General features: G+C 39.0%; 1 protein-coding gene and 1 non-coding gene across 2 annotated transcripts; one reads left to right on the top strand and one right to left on the bottom strand.

Moving 5' to 3' along the window:
- Positions 1 to 7,860: 7,860 nt before the first annotated feature.
- Positions 7,861 to 9,120, top strand: LOC138898756 (uncharacterized). The gene is made up of 3 exons (XM_070184853.1): positions 7,861 to 8,238; positions 8,518 to 8,644; positions 8,708 to 9,120. Exons 1-3 carry the CDS (start codon positions 7,861 to 7,863, stop codon positions 9,118 to 9,120), a joined length of 918 nt encoding a protein of 305 aa, XP_070040954.1.
- Positions 7,909 to 8,015, bottom strand: LOC117273833 (small nucleolar RNA R71). Its single transcript, XR_004503860.1, has one exon. It is a non-coding gene; the product is annotated as a small nucleolar RNA R71 (small nucleolar RNA).
- Positions 9,121 to 12,216: the final 3,096 nt, after the last annotated feature.

Here is a 12,216-nt window from a genome sequence, read left to right as displayed (position 1 = left end):
ACATTTCCAGCAGGCAATAAGGAAAGGTGGATTCTTGAAAAAAGATAGTTCATCTAAATCCAAAGTCGTGGGGAAAAATAACAACAACACTTATGGATGCTACAAGTGTGGAAATAAAGGTCACTTCATCAAAGACTGCCTCTTATGGGAACTTGAGTGGAAGAAGAACAATCCTAACAAGGAAAAATAATAGAATAGAGACCGGGTTCCTGAACGAAGAATGATAAGTAAGGCAATGGGCAAAAATTATAAAAAGAGTTATGGCTGTCATGCAATCATCCTCAACTAATGAGTCTGATAATAATAATGATGGAAGTGAAGATGAAGATCAATCATTGATGGCCAAGGAGGATAGTGATTCAGAACTAGAAGATCTCTTGGCATTGATAACAAATTCAGACTCTGATGCTGATGAGGAAGAAGAACCTGAGGTAAGCTTTCAAGATATCAAAGATAAAATCCAAACCTACTATAAAAAGAAATTGATTTCTTTGTCAGGTATCTTGATTGATGCATACCTAAAGATTTCTGATTAAAAGGAACAATTAATGAATGATTATGCATCACTTAGGTTTGAACACAAAGATTTGAAAATAAGTAGAAAAAATCTTGAAATCTTTGTAGTTGATCTCAAGGACCAGATTCTTTTGTTAGAAGATGAAAAGGCTACCTTAGAAACTGAGAATAATAAATTTCTCAATGCTCCAAATAAAGCTAAGGACCTAGCCACTAATATATAGGAGAAACTAGAGAGTGAACTAAAAGAAGCTAATAAAAAACTTCTAGTTGAATCTGAAAAGGCTATGACACTTCAAGAAAATCTGGATAAGGTCAAGTTTAAATTAGAAAAAAACTTAAGGTTGACCATGTCTTCCCAAATAATGTTCAAAATGTATGAAAACCATAGTAGTAACAAAAGGGGTCTAGGACATACTAAGGCTACAATTCCATGCAATCAACATATTAAGTATGTAGACATTTCTGACAATCGCCTTTGCACTCACTATGGAAATAATGGACACTTCAAAGAAACATGCATATCTAGAATCCAAATAGGACTAAAAAATATTGCATAATATTGAGAAAAAGAAAGTGATGAAACATGATCCTCCACTGAAAGGTAATAAAATACTAGAGTGGACTAAGTAGAATGTTATTCATACTTTTGCTCAAAGAAAGAGATCCAAGCTTGTCTGGGTTCCTAAAGCTAACCCTTGAATATTTTTCTAGGCTAAGGTGAGAGGAAGTATGTAATGATCCGCCGATTATTTTGTGTGTTTGAGACCCGTTTCCCTATTTTATGCTCCTCATATGTGTAATTATTGTTGTGTGACTTGCAGGAATGGTTGGTTTTGCTTTCGGGAGGTTTTTGGATTGAATTGAAATATTTTAAGTTGGAACAGCTGACCAAGGTTTGACTTTTATATAAACGGTCTCGGATTCATATTTTGTTGGTTCCAATAAGTTTTGATGGTGACTTTGTACTTGGGAGAATGCCCGAATTTAGATTTGGAGATCCCTAGGTTGATTTGGTTCATTTTGCCGAAAGTTGGCAAGTGGAAGTTTTGGAAATTTCCTATGTTTGACTGGGTGTTGACTTTATGGCTACCAGATTCGGATTGTGGTTTTGGGACTTGGATTATATCCATTTTGTCATTTGGAATTTGTGTATCGTTTGGTCTCATTCCGAGTTGGTTTGATGGAAATCAGACGCTTGGTCGTAATTTTAGAAGTTTTTGAGTTTGATTGTGATTTTGATGTGTTTTGGTGTCCGATTCGTGGTTTCAGACCTTATTTTGATATTTTGAGCTCACAAGTGAGTTCGTATAAGGATTCTTGACTTGGTTGAGGTCCGGTTTTGCTGGTGCTGCAGGTCTCGCAAATGTGAGAAATAGTTAGCATTTGCTGGGTCCTGGTTGCAATTGCGAAAATGTCAGGGGGTGGAAGGCTTTACATTGGCAAAGCTAGCCTCGCAATTGTGAAGGGAGCCTGGCCTGGGCAGATCGCTTTTGCGATCATTCTATCGTATTACGACTTTGTGTTGTGGCAAGGGAGCTTCGCCTTTGCGAAGCTATTGGCCATAATTGCAACTTCTCTCTTGCTGACCAGGCATCGCATTTGCAGACCATGGGTCGCAACTGTGAACCCCATCTCGTAAATGCGACATATGTTGTTCTTTATAGCTGGTTTTTTCGGGCCTTAGTATTATTTTATCATATTTTGAGCCTTATACTTGGTGGGAGGAAATGTTTGGAGGATATTTTCAACATAGCTATTGGGTAAGTGAATTTCACTCAATTTTGATAATATAACTTGATTTCTAATGGTTCTTACGCCTAAATCATTGAATTTGAAAGAAATTTTGGGAATTTTTACTATGTTTTGAAAAATAAAAATTACGGATTTGAGAGTCAATTTGGACCCGGTTTTGAAAACTAATCAAATATTTCGACTTGTGGGGTTATGACTAGTCGAGATCTACCCATCGACTCGGGTTTTGACCGGACGTGCCTGAAGTTAATTTTTTTGTACTTTTCGGAAATTGGGTAAAGATTGGGACTTTATTTTTTGGAATTGATTCCTTTAGCATTGTTTGATATTATTGAGTTATTTTTTGCAAGCTTTGAGCGGGACGGAGGTGAATGTTTATGGAAAAGTATTTTTGGTGTATTGAATTGGCTTGTCTGAGGTAAGTATCTTGCCTAACCTTGTGTGAGGGATTCCCCGTTAGTGTTTGGCGTTAAATGCCTATTTGTGTTATGTGAAAAGCGATGTGTACACAAGGTGACGAGCGTGTACACAGGTGTATGTGTGTCTTATGACTGGATTAGACTTTAGGCTGTTAATATGCCTTGATTTGGGGTTATTTTTTATATGAAACATGCTTAAACCACTTTGTGACTATATGATGATTGACTTAGCCATAGTCATGATTTATTGGTTGAACACCCCTCCACACTTTTATGTTATTTGACATGTCCTTGTGCACTTTGATTGTAAGCTTATATCTTGATGAAATATTGGTGTTATTGTGACACATGTGGACATGTTGAGCGGATTGTGTCTATTGTAGTGTACGCGGGGCAAAATAAGGGTGGCATTTTCTCGGGTTGCCCACATGGCTAAATAAGGGTGGCGATATGCGCATGTGGCGAAATAAGTGAGGCATTTCAATGTTATCTGTGCATGCAACAAAATAAGGATGGCTTGTTGGTGATGATTCAGGCATGATGTTGATTATGTGTTGAATTGAGGTTGATATTTTGAACACATACTTGTTTCTCAAAAGTTTATTTGCATTTATTTATGAGTTGTTAGTTGAATTTCATATGCTATCACATGCCCCATTTCTTTTGATGATTTGTTGAATGAGATGGATTTTTCAACACTGAGTTGCCATTACATGCTCTACGAGATGGTTGTTACTACTTTCCCTTATTTATTCTGCTGCCAGTTATGGATATATTATACGGGTTATTGACTAGTGAGTATTACATGACTTGAACCTCGTCACTACTTCACCGAGGTTAGTCTTGATACTTACCGGGTAACGACTGTGGTGTACTCATACTACGGTTCTGCACATTCTTTGTGCAGATCCAGGTACTTATGATCGAATAGATCACTAGAGAGGAATGCTTAAGCTTATTTGAGACTTCAAAGTATCCCCGACATTCCATTCGCAGGCCTCAAAGTCACCCTCTTTACTTTATTTCTATTATTTTTGTATCTCAAATAATACTGTATGCTTCGAGACTTGATATGTGTTCCATTTAGATCTTATGACTCAGTACTACCGGGTTTTGGGAAGTTGATTATTGTATCCACGTTTGGCGGTATTATCATTTTTCACAGGTTTTGTTAATTTCAAGTTATTATATTTTTCTTGTCATTATTTTTGTGATATGCTTACTTAGTCTAAGATATTAGGTGTCATCATGACCCCTATGGTAGGTTTTGGTCATGACAAGTTGGTATCAGAGCCCTAGGTTTATAGGTTCTACGAGTCATGATCAAGTCTAGTAGAGTTTTGTAGATCAGTACAGAGACATCTGTACTTATCTTTGAGAGGCTACCAGGCTCTTAGGAAACTTCACTTTCTTTTATTTTGTATCGTGCGAATTTGATTATTCCAAAATTTGAATTTTTACTCTTCTATTTCTCACAGATGGTGTAGACACGTTCTACCAGATTAGCTGCTCAAGCACCAGCGCTTCCTGCTAGAGCCGCGAGAGGGCGGGGCCGAGGAGGGTCACGTGCCGCATCTAGGCACCAGCTAGGAAACATGCTCAAGCAATGGTTGTGGTGCCTCCAGTAGATCTAGTTGAGGACCAGGAGCCCGAGTATGTTGAGCCTGTACCTGAGAAACCTATTGCTATGTCGGTGCTCCAAAAGACCTTATCACACTTTTTGAGTATGTTTCGGAGTTTGGCCCAAGCAGGGTTGATTCCAATCGCACCAGCTACTTCAACGTTTGGGGGAGGAGCTCAGATTCCCGCAGCCCGCACACCAGAGTAGCCAACTCTTTCTTATCAGACACCGTATGTTGTGCCAGTGTAGCCTGTAGTTACAGTTCATCCCGAGGTAGGGCCAGTTGCGTTGGCTGAGGGGCATAAGAGTTTGGAGAGGTTTCAGAAGTTTCATCCTCCCCAGTTCAGTGGAGGGGCTTCTATGGATACAAATGGTTTCTTAGATTAGTGTCATAGTATTTTTGCATACTATGCATATGGTGGAGTTGAGCGAGGTCGACCTTCCTACTTTTCAGTTCACAGAGTCGGCATATAGAATTTGGCATACCATGAGGCGAGCAGATCAGCAGGCGCAACACCACTTACTTGGTCCCAATTCTCTAATCTTTTCTTGAGGAAGTTTATTCCATATATCCACATGGACGAGCCGCACAACGAGTTTGAGCATTTACGACAGGGGAGTATGACTGTGTTCGAGTATGCTATGAGGTTTACAGAGATATCGTTATACACCTGTCTTGGTTTCCACTGATAGAGGGAGAGGCTAGAACCGTTGTTATGATTTCCCTAGTAGGACTGAGGTCGTTGCATCAGATGCCATCATTACAGGTATTGTTCCGGTCTATCATAGAGATGTATTAGTTTTATTTGATCTGAGATCTACTTATTCGTATGTGTCATCCTATTGTGCTTCATATTTGGATATGTCTCGTGATTCCTTGGATATTCCTAATATGTGTCTACACCCCTTGGGGATTCTATTGTGGTGAATTGTGTCTATCACTCTTGTATGGTTACTATTGGGGGTTATGAGACTAAGGTCGACCTTCTGTTACTTTATATGGTGGATTTTGATTTTATTTTGGGCATGGATTGATTGTCACCATATCACGTTATTCTGGATTGTCACGCTAAGATCGTGACATTGGCTTAGCCGAGTTGCCGAGGTTTGACTGGCGAAGTTCCTTGCGTCATGTTTCTAGTAGGGTGGTGTCTTTTTTGAAGGCTCAATGGGTTGTTGTGAAGGGGTGCTTCTCATACTTAGTTTTTGTTAGAGATGCGAGTTCTGATTCTCAAGTTGATGTAGTCCTCATGGTAATGGAGTTTGCATAAGTGTTCCTTGCAGACCTACTGGGCATGCAACTTGATAGGGATATTGATTTTGGTATCGATTTGGCACACGGAACTCAGCCCATATCTATTTCACCATACCGCATGGCTCCGGCTGAGTTGAAGAAATTAAAGGAACAGTTGCAGGAGTAGTGATTGTAGGCTATAATCTAGTGTTTTAGTCGCTTATCACACTCTAATTTACTGAACTTTAATTGCATTTGAGCGTTAATCGCTAGTGTTTTGCACAAATTGTGTGTTTTATTCCTTGTAGGAGTGATCCCGAGCTATGTAGATGTTATGGCATGAATACAAGCTATGATGGAGCTTTGAAGTTTGAGTAAAAGCTCAAGGATTGAGTTGGGATCATGTTCGGGGATCAACAAATAATCGTGCACTTAACAAAAGAAACGGAGAATCACGTAGGATGCCACCCAGGTGCGTGAGCGCTGTATTCTGACCAAAGTGCGTGGCCATATGCGCGGGCACACTCCTAGGTGTACGGCCGCGCACGTTCTATTCCAAAAAGAGTCCTATTTTGCGTAGGAGAAGGTGTCGTCGTTTGGGCCCGACCCTACTTGGTATATATACATGGAAAAATGTTATTTTCTGGAACTTTTGACACATCTAAGAACTAAGAAAGCTAAGGAGAAGGGGGAGAAGCAAGAGTACAAAAGGATTTCATCATTCAATCCTCACTCAAGACAAGAGTTTGGATTGTTTTATGTTTTCCTTTAACTTAAACTTATTTGTTATGCATTACTCCATATCTATAGAGTAGTTCTCTTTAGGGACTGATGGATTTGGTGTATTGATATTTGTTTGTGGATTATTAACTCTAGTTTGTATGTATTGAATCGTTTTGGGTGTTTTAATTATTGCATCTATTTTCACATGCTCATGTAATCGAGAGAGGCATACTTGTGATATATTTGCATTATCTTGTTGGTTGAATTAATTGATTCTTCTTAGTAATCGAAAAAGGCTAGTTGAATTATTGTTTAGACTTAGTTAGGGGGATAGTAGGAAGAGGTTCTCATAAGGACCATTCCACTACGAATTCTTCCATATCTTCACCGAGCATAAATTGGTTCATATTGTGAGGTTGAGAGTTAATCGAGAGAGGAGTTTCTACTAAACGTCTGAACTAATAATTGAGTGAATTCAAGAGACTCACTTGAACTTTAGGAGTGAATTAGCTAGAGTTAAATTCCAGATATTTATCTTGCACCTATCCAATCAACCCCTATTTATTTCCTATTGATATCTTCTTTGCTTACTCTTGTCGTGATTGTCATTAGCCAATAGTTTAGACTTTTAGTTAATTGTATATTTTAAGCACATAAATCTCAATTGTTGATCATCTTGGATAGAAACCAAGCTATAAACTATGAAAATACTGTTTAACTCTAATCCATGTGCATATGATATTATATTATACTATATTCGACTAGCGAGCATATTTAAGTGTGTGTTTTGCGCTCTTAAATTTTGGCGTTGTTGCCGGGGATTGGTAATTAATAGTGTTTGAAATAGTTTGTGGCTCTAATTCAGGATTTTTTTCTTTCTCTTTTATTTTTCTCTTTTTACGTTTAGTGTTACTTGATTGTGCGCAGGCCACATGTTAGATTGGTGCATGACTCGATCCTGTGGGAAGGAAGTGCCCCCATACGAACCAGAAATTGAGAAACAACTACGACAGCTGAGGAAGGAAAGAAATCTCCCCGAGAATACAAAGAAGGTTGGGCAATCCTCAACCAAGGAAGTTATGGCGGGAGATAAGGATAATGTTGATTTGGCTGCAAGAGAGGCATCCGAGCAAAGAGAAAATGCTACACGAGATATTGAGGAGACAACTCTTCGAAATGCACAACTTGTCTATGAAGAGGAGAAGGCTCGAAGAATTTCTCAGAATCTACATTTGGGGGCAGACCAATTCAAAAATATAGCTCTCGGTGCTGGGCGACCACTGGGAGATTATGCTAGACCGGTCTACAACCAAGGCTTATCATGTATGAGACCACCTCCAGTTGCAGCTAACAATTTTGAGTTAAAGTAGGTGTTGCTTCAAACCCTTCAAAATAGTTGTGTCTTCAGAGGAAAGATGAACGAAGACACAAACAGTCATTTAATGGACTTCGAAGAGATTATGAACACCTTTCAATATAATGGTGTGTCACAAGATGCAATTTACTTAAGTGCATTCCCTTTCACTCTCAAAGACGATGAAAAGCACTAGCTTCAAATATTGCCTAATGGATCGATTAGAACATGGGATAAGATGACTAGAAAATTTCTTGACAAATATTTCTCATCAGCTAAGACAGACAAGTTTAGAAGAGAAATCCATAACTTCTGCCAGAACGAGACTGAAATTGTGTTTGAAGCATGGGAGAGGTTTAAGGAGATAGTGCGAAAGTGTCAACATAACAGAATTGAGCTCTGGATGCAACTCCAGGATTTTTGGGATGGATTGACACCCGCCACTCGCAGCACATTGAGCAATGCAGTTGGAGGCCTATTGATGAAAAAGACTTCAGAGAAGATAGTCACAATTCTATATGAGTTATCTGAAGATGCAAATCAGTGGCCCTCTGAAATTGCTGAAAGAAGAAGATCAACTGGTGTTCACCAAGTTGACGCTAACACATTTGTGCAGGTATAACTTGATGCTATGGCGAAAGAGATAAGGAAGCTGACCTTAGCTTCAATACATAGTGAGAATCACACAGCTTATGATATATGTGGAAGAGGACACCCTACTCATGAGTGTCAAGCCTCAACTGAGGAAGTAAATGTTGTTGGGACTTATAACTTCAATGCAATGGGTCAGAAGAACCCCGGTTATTCATGGAGTTCACCTGTGGGTACTGCAAATGCATGACAATAAAATAATCCCAGATTTCAAGGACAAGGAGCTCCTGGTTTTGCAAATCAGCCGAGGCCACAGTTCCAGCCTCAACATTCCACTCCGCATGGGCTAGAAGATCTAATGAAGTCCTTCATTGTCAAGACAAATGAGAGATTAGATGCTCATGGTTCAACTATCAAAGAACTTGGCACTGGTTTGCGAAACTTGGAGAAGCAAGTGGGATAAATTGCAACTGTATTGTATAAGAGAATCCCAGGTACTTTACTAGCTGACACTGAGAGAAATCCCAAAGAAACGGTGAATGATGTAACCTTGAGAAGTGGGCAAGTGTTAAAAGATCCCGCCCCTGTCCAACAAGAGAGTGTACCTGAAAAAGAAGTTGAGGAGCAGCTGAAAATTGAAGTTGATAAGAAGAAGAAAGGAAAGAAAGGAGTTGAGAAAAAGAATGAGGAAACTTCAAGAAGGGAGGAATCTAATGAGAGAGAGCATATGCTTGCTCTACCCTTTCCCCAAAAGTTATATAGTGAAAAGTTGGACAAGAGGTTTGAGAAATTTTTAGGGATTCTGAGGCATGTTAATGTAAACTTGCCGTTCACAGAAGTGCTCTCACAAATGCCAGCTTATGCCAAATTATTGAAGGAGTTCCTTACTAAAAAGAGGAAGATATAAGAGACCTCAGTGGTCAAGCTCACAGAGTATTGCAGCGCAATATTGCAAAACAAACTCCCACAGAAGTGTGGAGATCTAGGGAGTTTTACTATACCTTGCTCTTTAGGCACTCTTAATTTTGATAAATCTTTGTGTGATTCTGGTGCCTCAATTAATTGAATGCCTTTTGTCTATTTACAGAAAATTAGAGAATGAGCTTGGATAGATAAGGTTTGCACCAATATCTTTGCAGCTGGCAGACCAAATAACTATAATACCTGAGGGGATAGTGGAAGATGTCTTAGTTCGGGTAGATAAGTTTATATTTCTTGCAGATTACATAGTGGTGAAGATGGAGGAGATAAGCAACCCGACTTTGACTCAGACCCCGACTAGATATTTAGCGAAGTTCCTCTACCTTATGCTTTTTAATTATGTATCATGGGGACATGCCACAACTTAAAGTGTGGGGTGGAGGATATATTTGTATGTATATTAATATAGTTTAGTTGTAGTAGTTTGATAGAAAAAAATTGGAAAACCATAAAAATTTTAAAATTTTTGATTTTTCCCGACGATGGATATCATTCGACAGGTTTCTTGAGGGATTAAAGTCGAAAGAAAAAGACAAAAAGATTTTATTTTGTTAGGTAGTGTATTAATTCCTCCTTGGTTTTTCTTTGTGTCGCGGTTCTTTTTCAAGGGTTTTGTTTGAACCGCGTATAGTTAGTTTTAATTTTAGAAGTAGGTAACTTTGTGCTATGGTTTGAATCGAAAACAATGTCTCTTGTTTTTTTTTTGCCTGGAGAATAGTGAATGCTTTAGCTGTGATGCTTAGGCTCAGTTTTTGACTCTTGTATAAGTACCTTAAATTGTATGTTCTTGACTTTGCTTGACTGCTTTGACTAGAGTGTCTTGATAATCCAATCTTGAGTGAGTTATGTGCCAGGTGTGTGTGTGAGGTTTTTGTGTTTTTCTATGTATTGTATTAGATGTCTAGAACTTGCCCCGTGTATTTGCAAAGCGAAATAGTAGTTTTATTCAGTCTTGGAAGTGATATAGGCATTTCTTTATTGAGCCGATGATATGCGTTTACCCACCAAATTGTTATGTATCATTGTTAACCCCGTTGAGACTGCCATCATGTTTATTTGGTAACCACATTACAAGCCTTACCCATTTGGTTGAATTGAACATCTATTTGAACCCTGTACCTCTCATGAGCACTTGAAATTATTTTGAACTTTCTAAAAAGTTGAAGTGTGGGGTGATTGGTTTGGCTTGTGAGTGGAACTGATGAAATAAGGAGGGAGGTGCACTGTTTCGAAAATAAAAGTAAGATCCACTTGAAAGAGAAAAGAAAAAAAATATAGTTGTATTGTTGTGCAAAATATTCTTTGATAGTGGCAACTCTTGATGTAATTGTGCTTAAAGAAGTTGGGATTTAATGTATATTGATGCGAAGGTGGAGTTATGGTTTGACATAAGTGTGTGGTTTTGAAACGTTAATTATATGTATTAAAGTGCTTAGGGAGGTGTAGTAACTTTTATATCCAAATATATCTAACCCATATTGCAGCTTACATTACAACCAATTAAAGTCCTACTTGATCCTTGACTGAATGAGCTCGAATTAGTAGAGTAGTACACTACGGGCAAGCCTATGGTTCATCTTTTGTGGCATCTGAATGTTGTTTCTGAGAGTGAGCGAATTCTTTCTATCTTGAGTTCCTAATTGTTCTTAATTTCTATGGTGTGTGGAACTACTCTCTATTGTTGTGTGAGGGCACTTGATTCATGAAGGAAAGGTAATGTCGTTGACCTCTAGTTTAGAGTAAGTGAGTGAGTTGTAAATAATGCGTCGTACTTGCGAGTCAAATATTGAGGCTAGGATGTTACAGTATTGTGCTTAATCTATTTTAAATATTCTTGGTATGATGAGTTATGAGAGTTGTGTAATGAGGTCGTGTCGTTATAAAGTGTAGTTTGATTGCTCGAGGACGAGCAATGGTTTAAGTGTGGGGTGTTGATGGTAAGCTATAATCTAGTGTTTTAGTCTCTTATCGCACTCTAATTTACTGCACTTTAATTGCGTTTGAGCGTTAATCGCTAGTGTTTTGTACTAATTGTATTTTTTATGCCTTGTAGGAGTGATCCTGAGCTATGTAAATGTTATGGCATGAATACAAGCTATTATGGATCTTTGAAGTCTGAGTAAAAGCTCAAGGATTAAGTTCGGATCGTATTCGAGGATCACCGGACAATCGTGAACTTAACGAAAGAAATGGAGAATCGAGCAGGACGCCACCAAGGTGCGCGAGTGCGCACTGGTCACGCAAGTTAGGCAGTGTTCTGGCCAAAGGGCGCGGCCATATACGCGAACATACTCACAGGTGCGCGGCCGTGCACGTCCTATTCTGGAAAGAGTCCTATTTCGCATAGGAGAAGGTGTGTTCGTTTGGGCCCGACTCTACTTTGTATATACACATGTAAAACGTTATTTTCTGGAACTTTTGACACATCTAAGACCTAAGGAAGCTAAGGAGAAGGGGGGAGAAGCAAGAGCACAAAGTATTTCATCATTCAGTCCTCACTCAAGACAAGAGTTTGGATCGTTGTATGTTGATGTGTGGCTATAATTCCGTATTTTAGTACATTATTTGCCTTGCATTTTATATGCGTTAATGATAAACTACACTTGATTTGTGCATAATTGAGTCTATATTATGTGTAGGTGAATTGAAGATGAAAGTAGAGCAAAAGGAATATTTAAAGTCTAAAGTGTGCTCGAAAACAGTTGAAAAGAAGAAAGAAAGAAGTGAGCAGCCTACAAATGAGAAAGTTGGCGAAGCCAGGCCTAAAGTGGGCGTTAGAGCAGGCTGGGCGAGCCTTTTAGCTCGCGTGGTAGCATGCTAGGCGAGGGGTAACGCGAGATCCACCAGGCGTTGAAGCTGGCGACGCCAGGTCTGGGGCGAGCTTCAGCTCGCGTGAAGCCTCGCTAGGCCAGGTCTGAGGCACACACATTCCGAGATTTGAAGACTTATTTCATATCCTGGTTAGACTAGGACTCGACCTATGAATATAGGTCTTTTCCTACACATATAAATAGACCTAAAA

This window comes from Nicotiana tomentosiformis, chromosome 9, assembly GCF_000390325.3.
Source record: "Nicotiana tomentosiformis chromosome 9, ASM39032v3, whole genome shotgun sequence".
NCBI classification, from domain to species: Eukaryota; Viridiplantae; Streptophyta; class Magnoliopsida; order Solanales; family Solanaceae; genus Nicotiana; species Nicotiana tomentosiformis.
The sequence above is the reverse complement of the archived record's forward strand: the minus strand, read 5'-3'. Positions and strand labels throughout refer to the sequence as shown.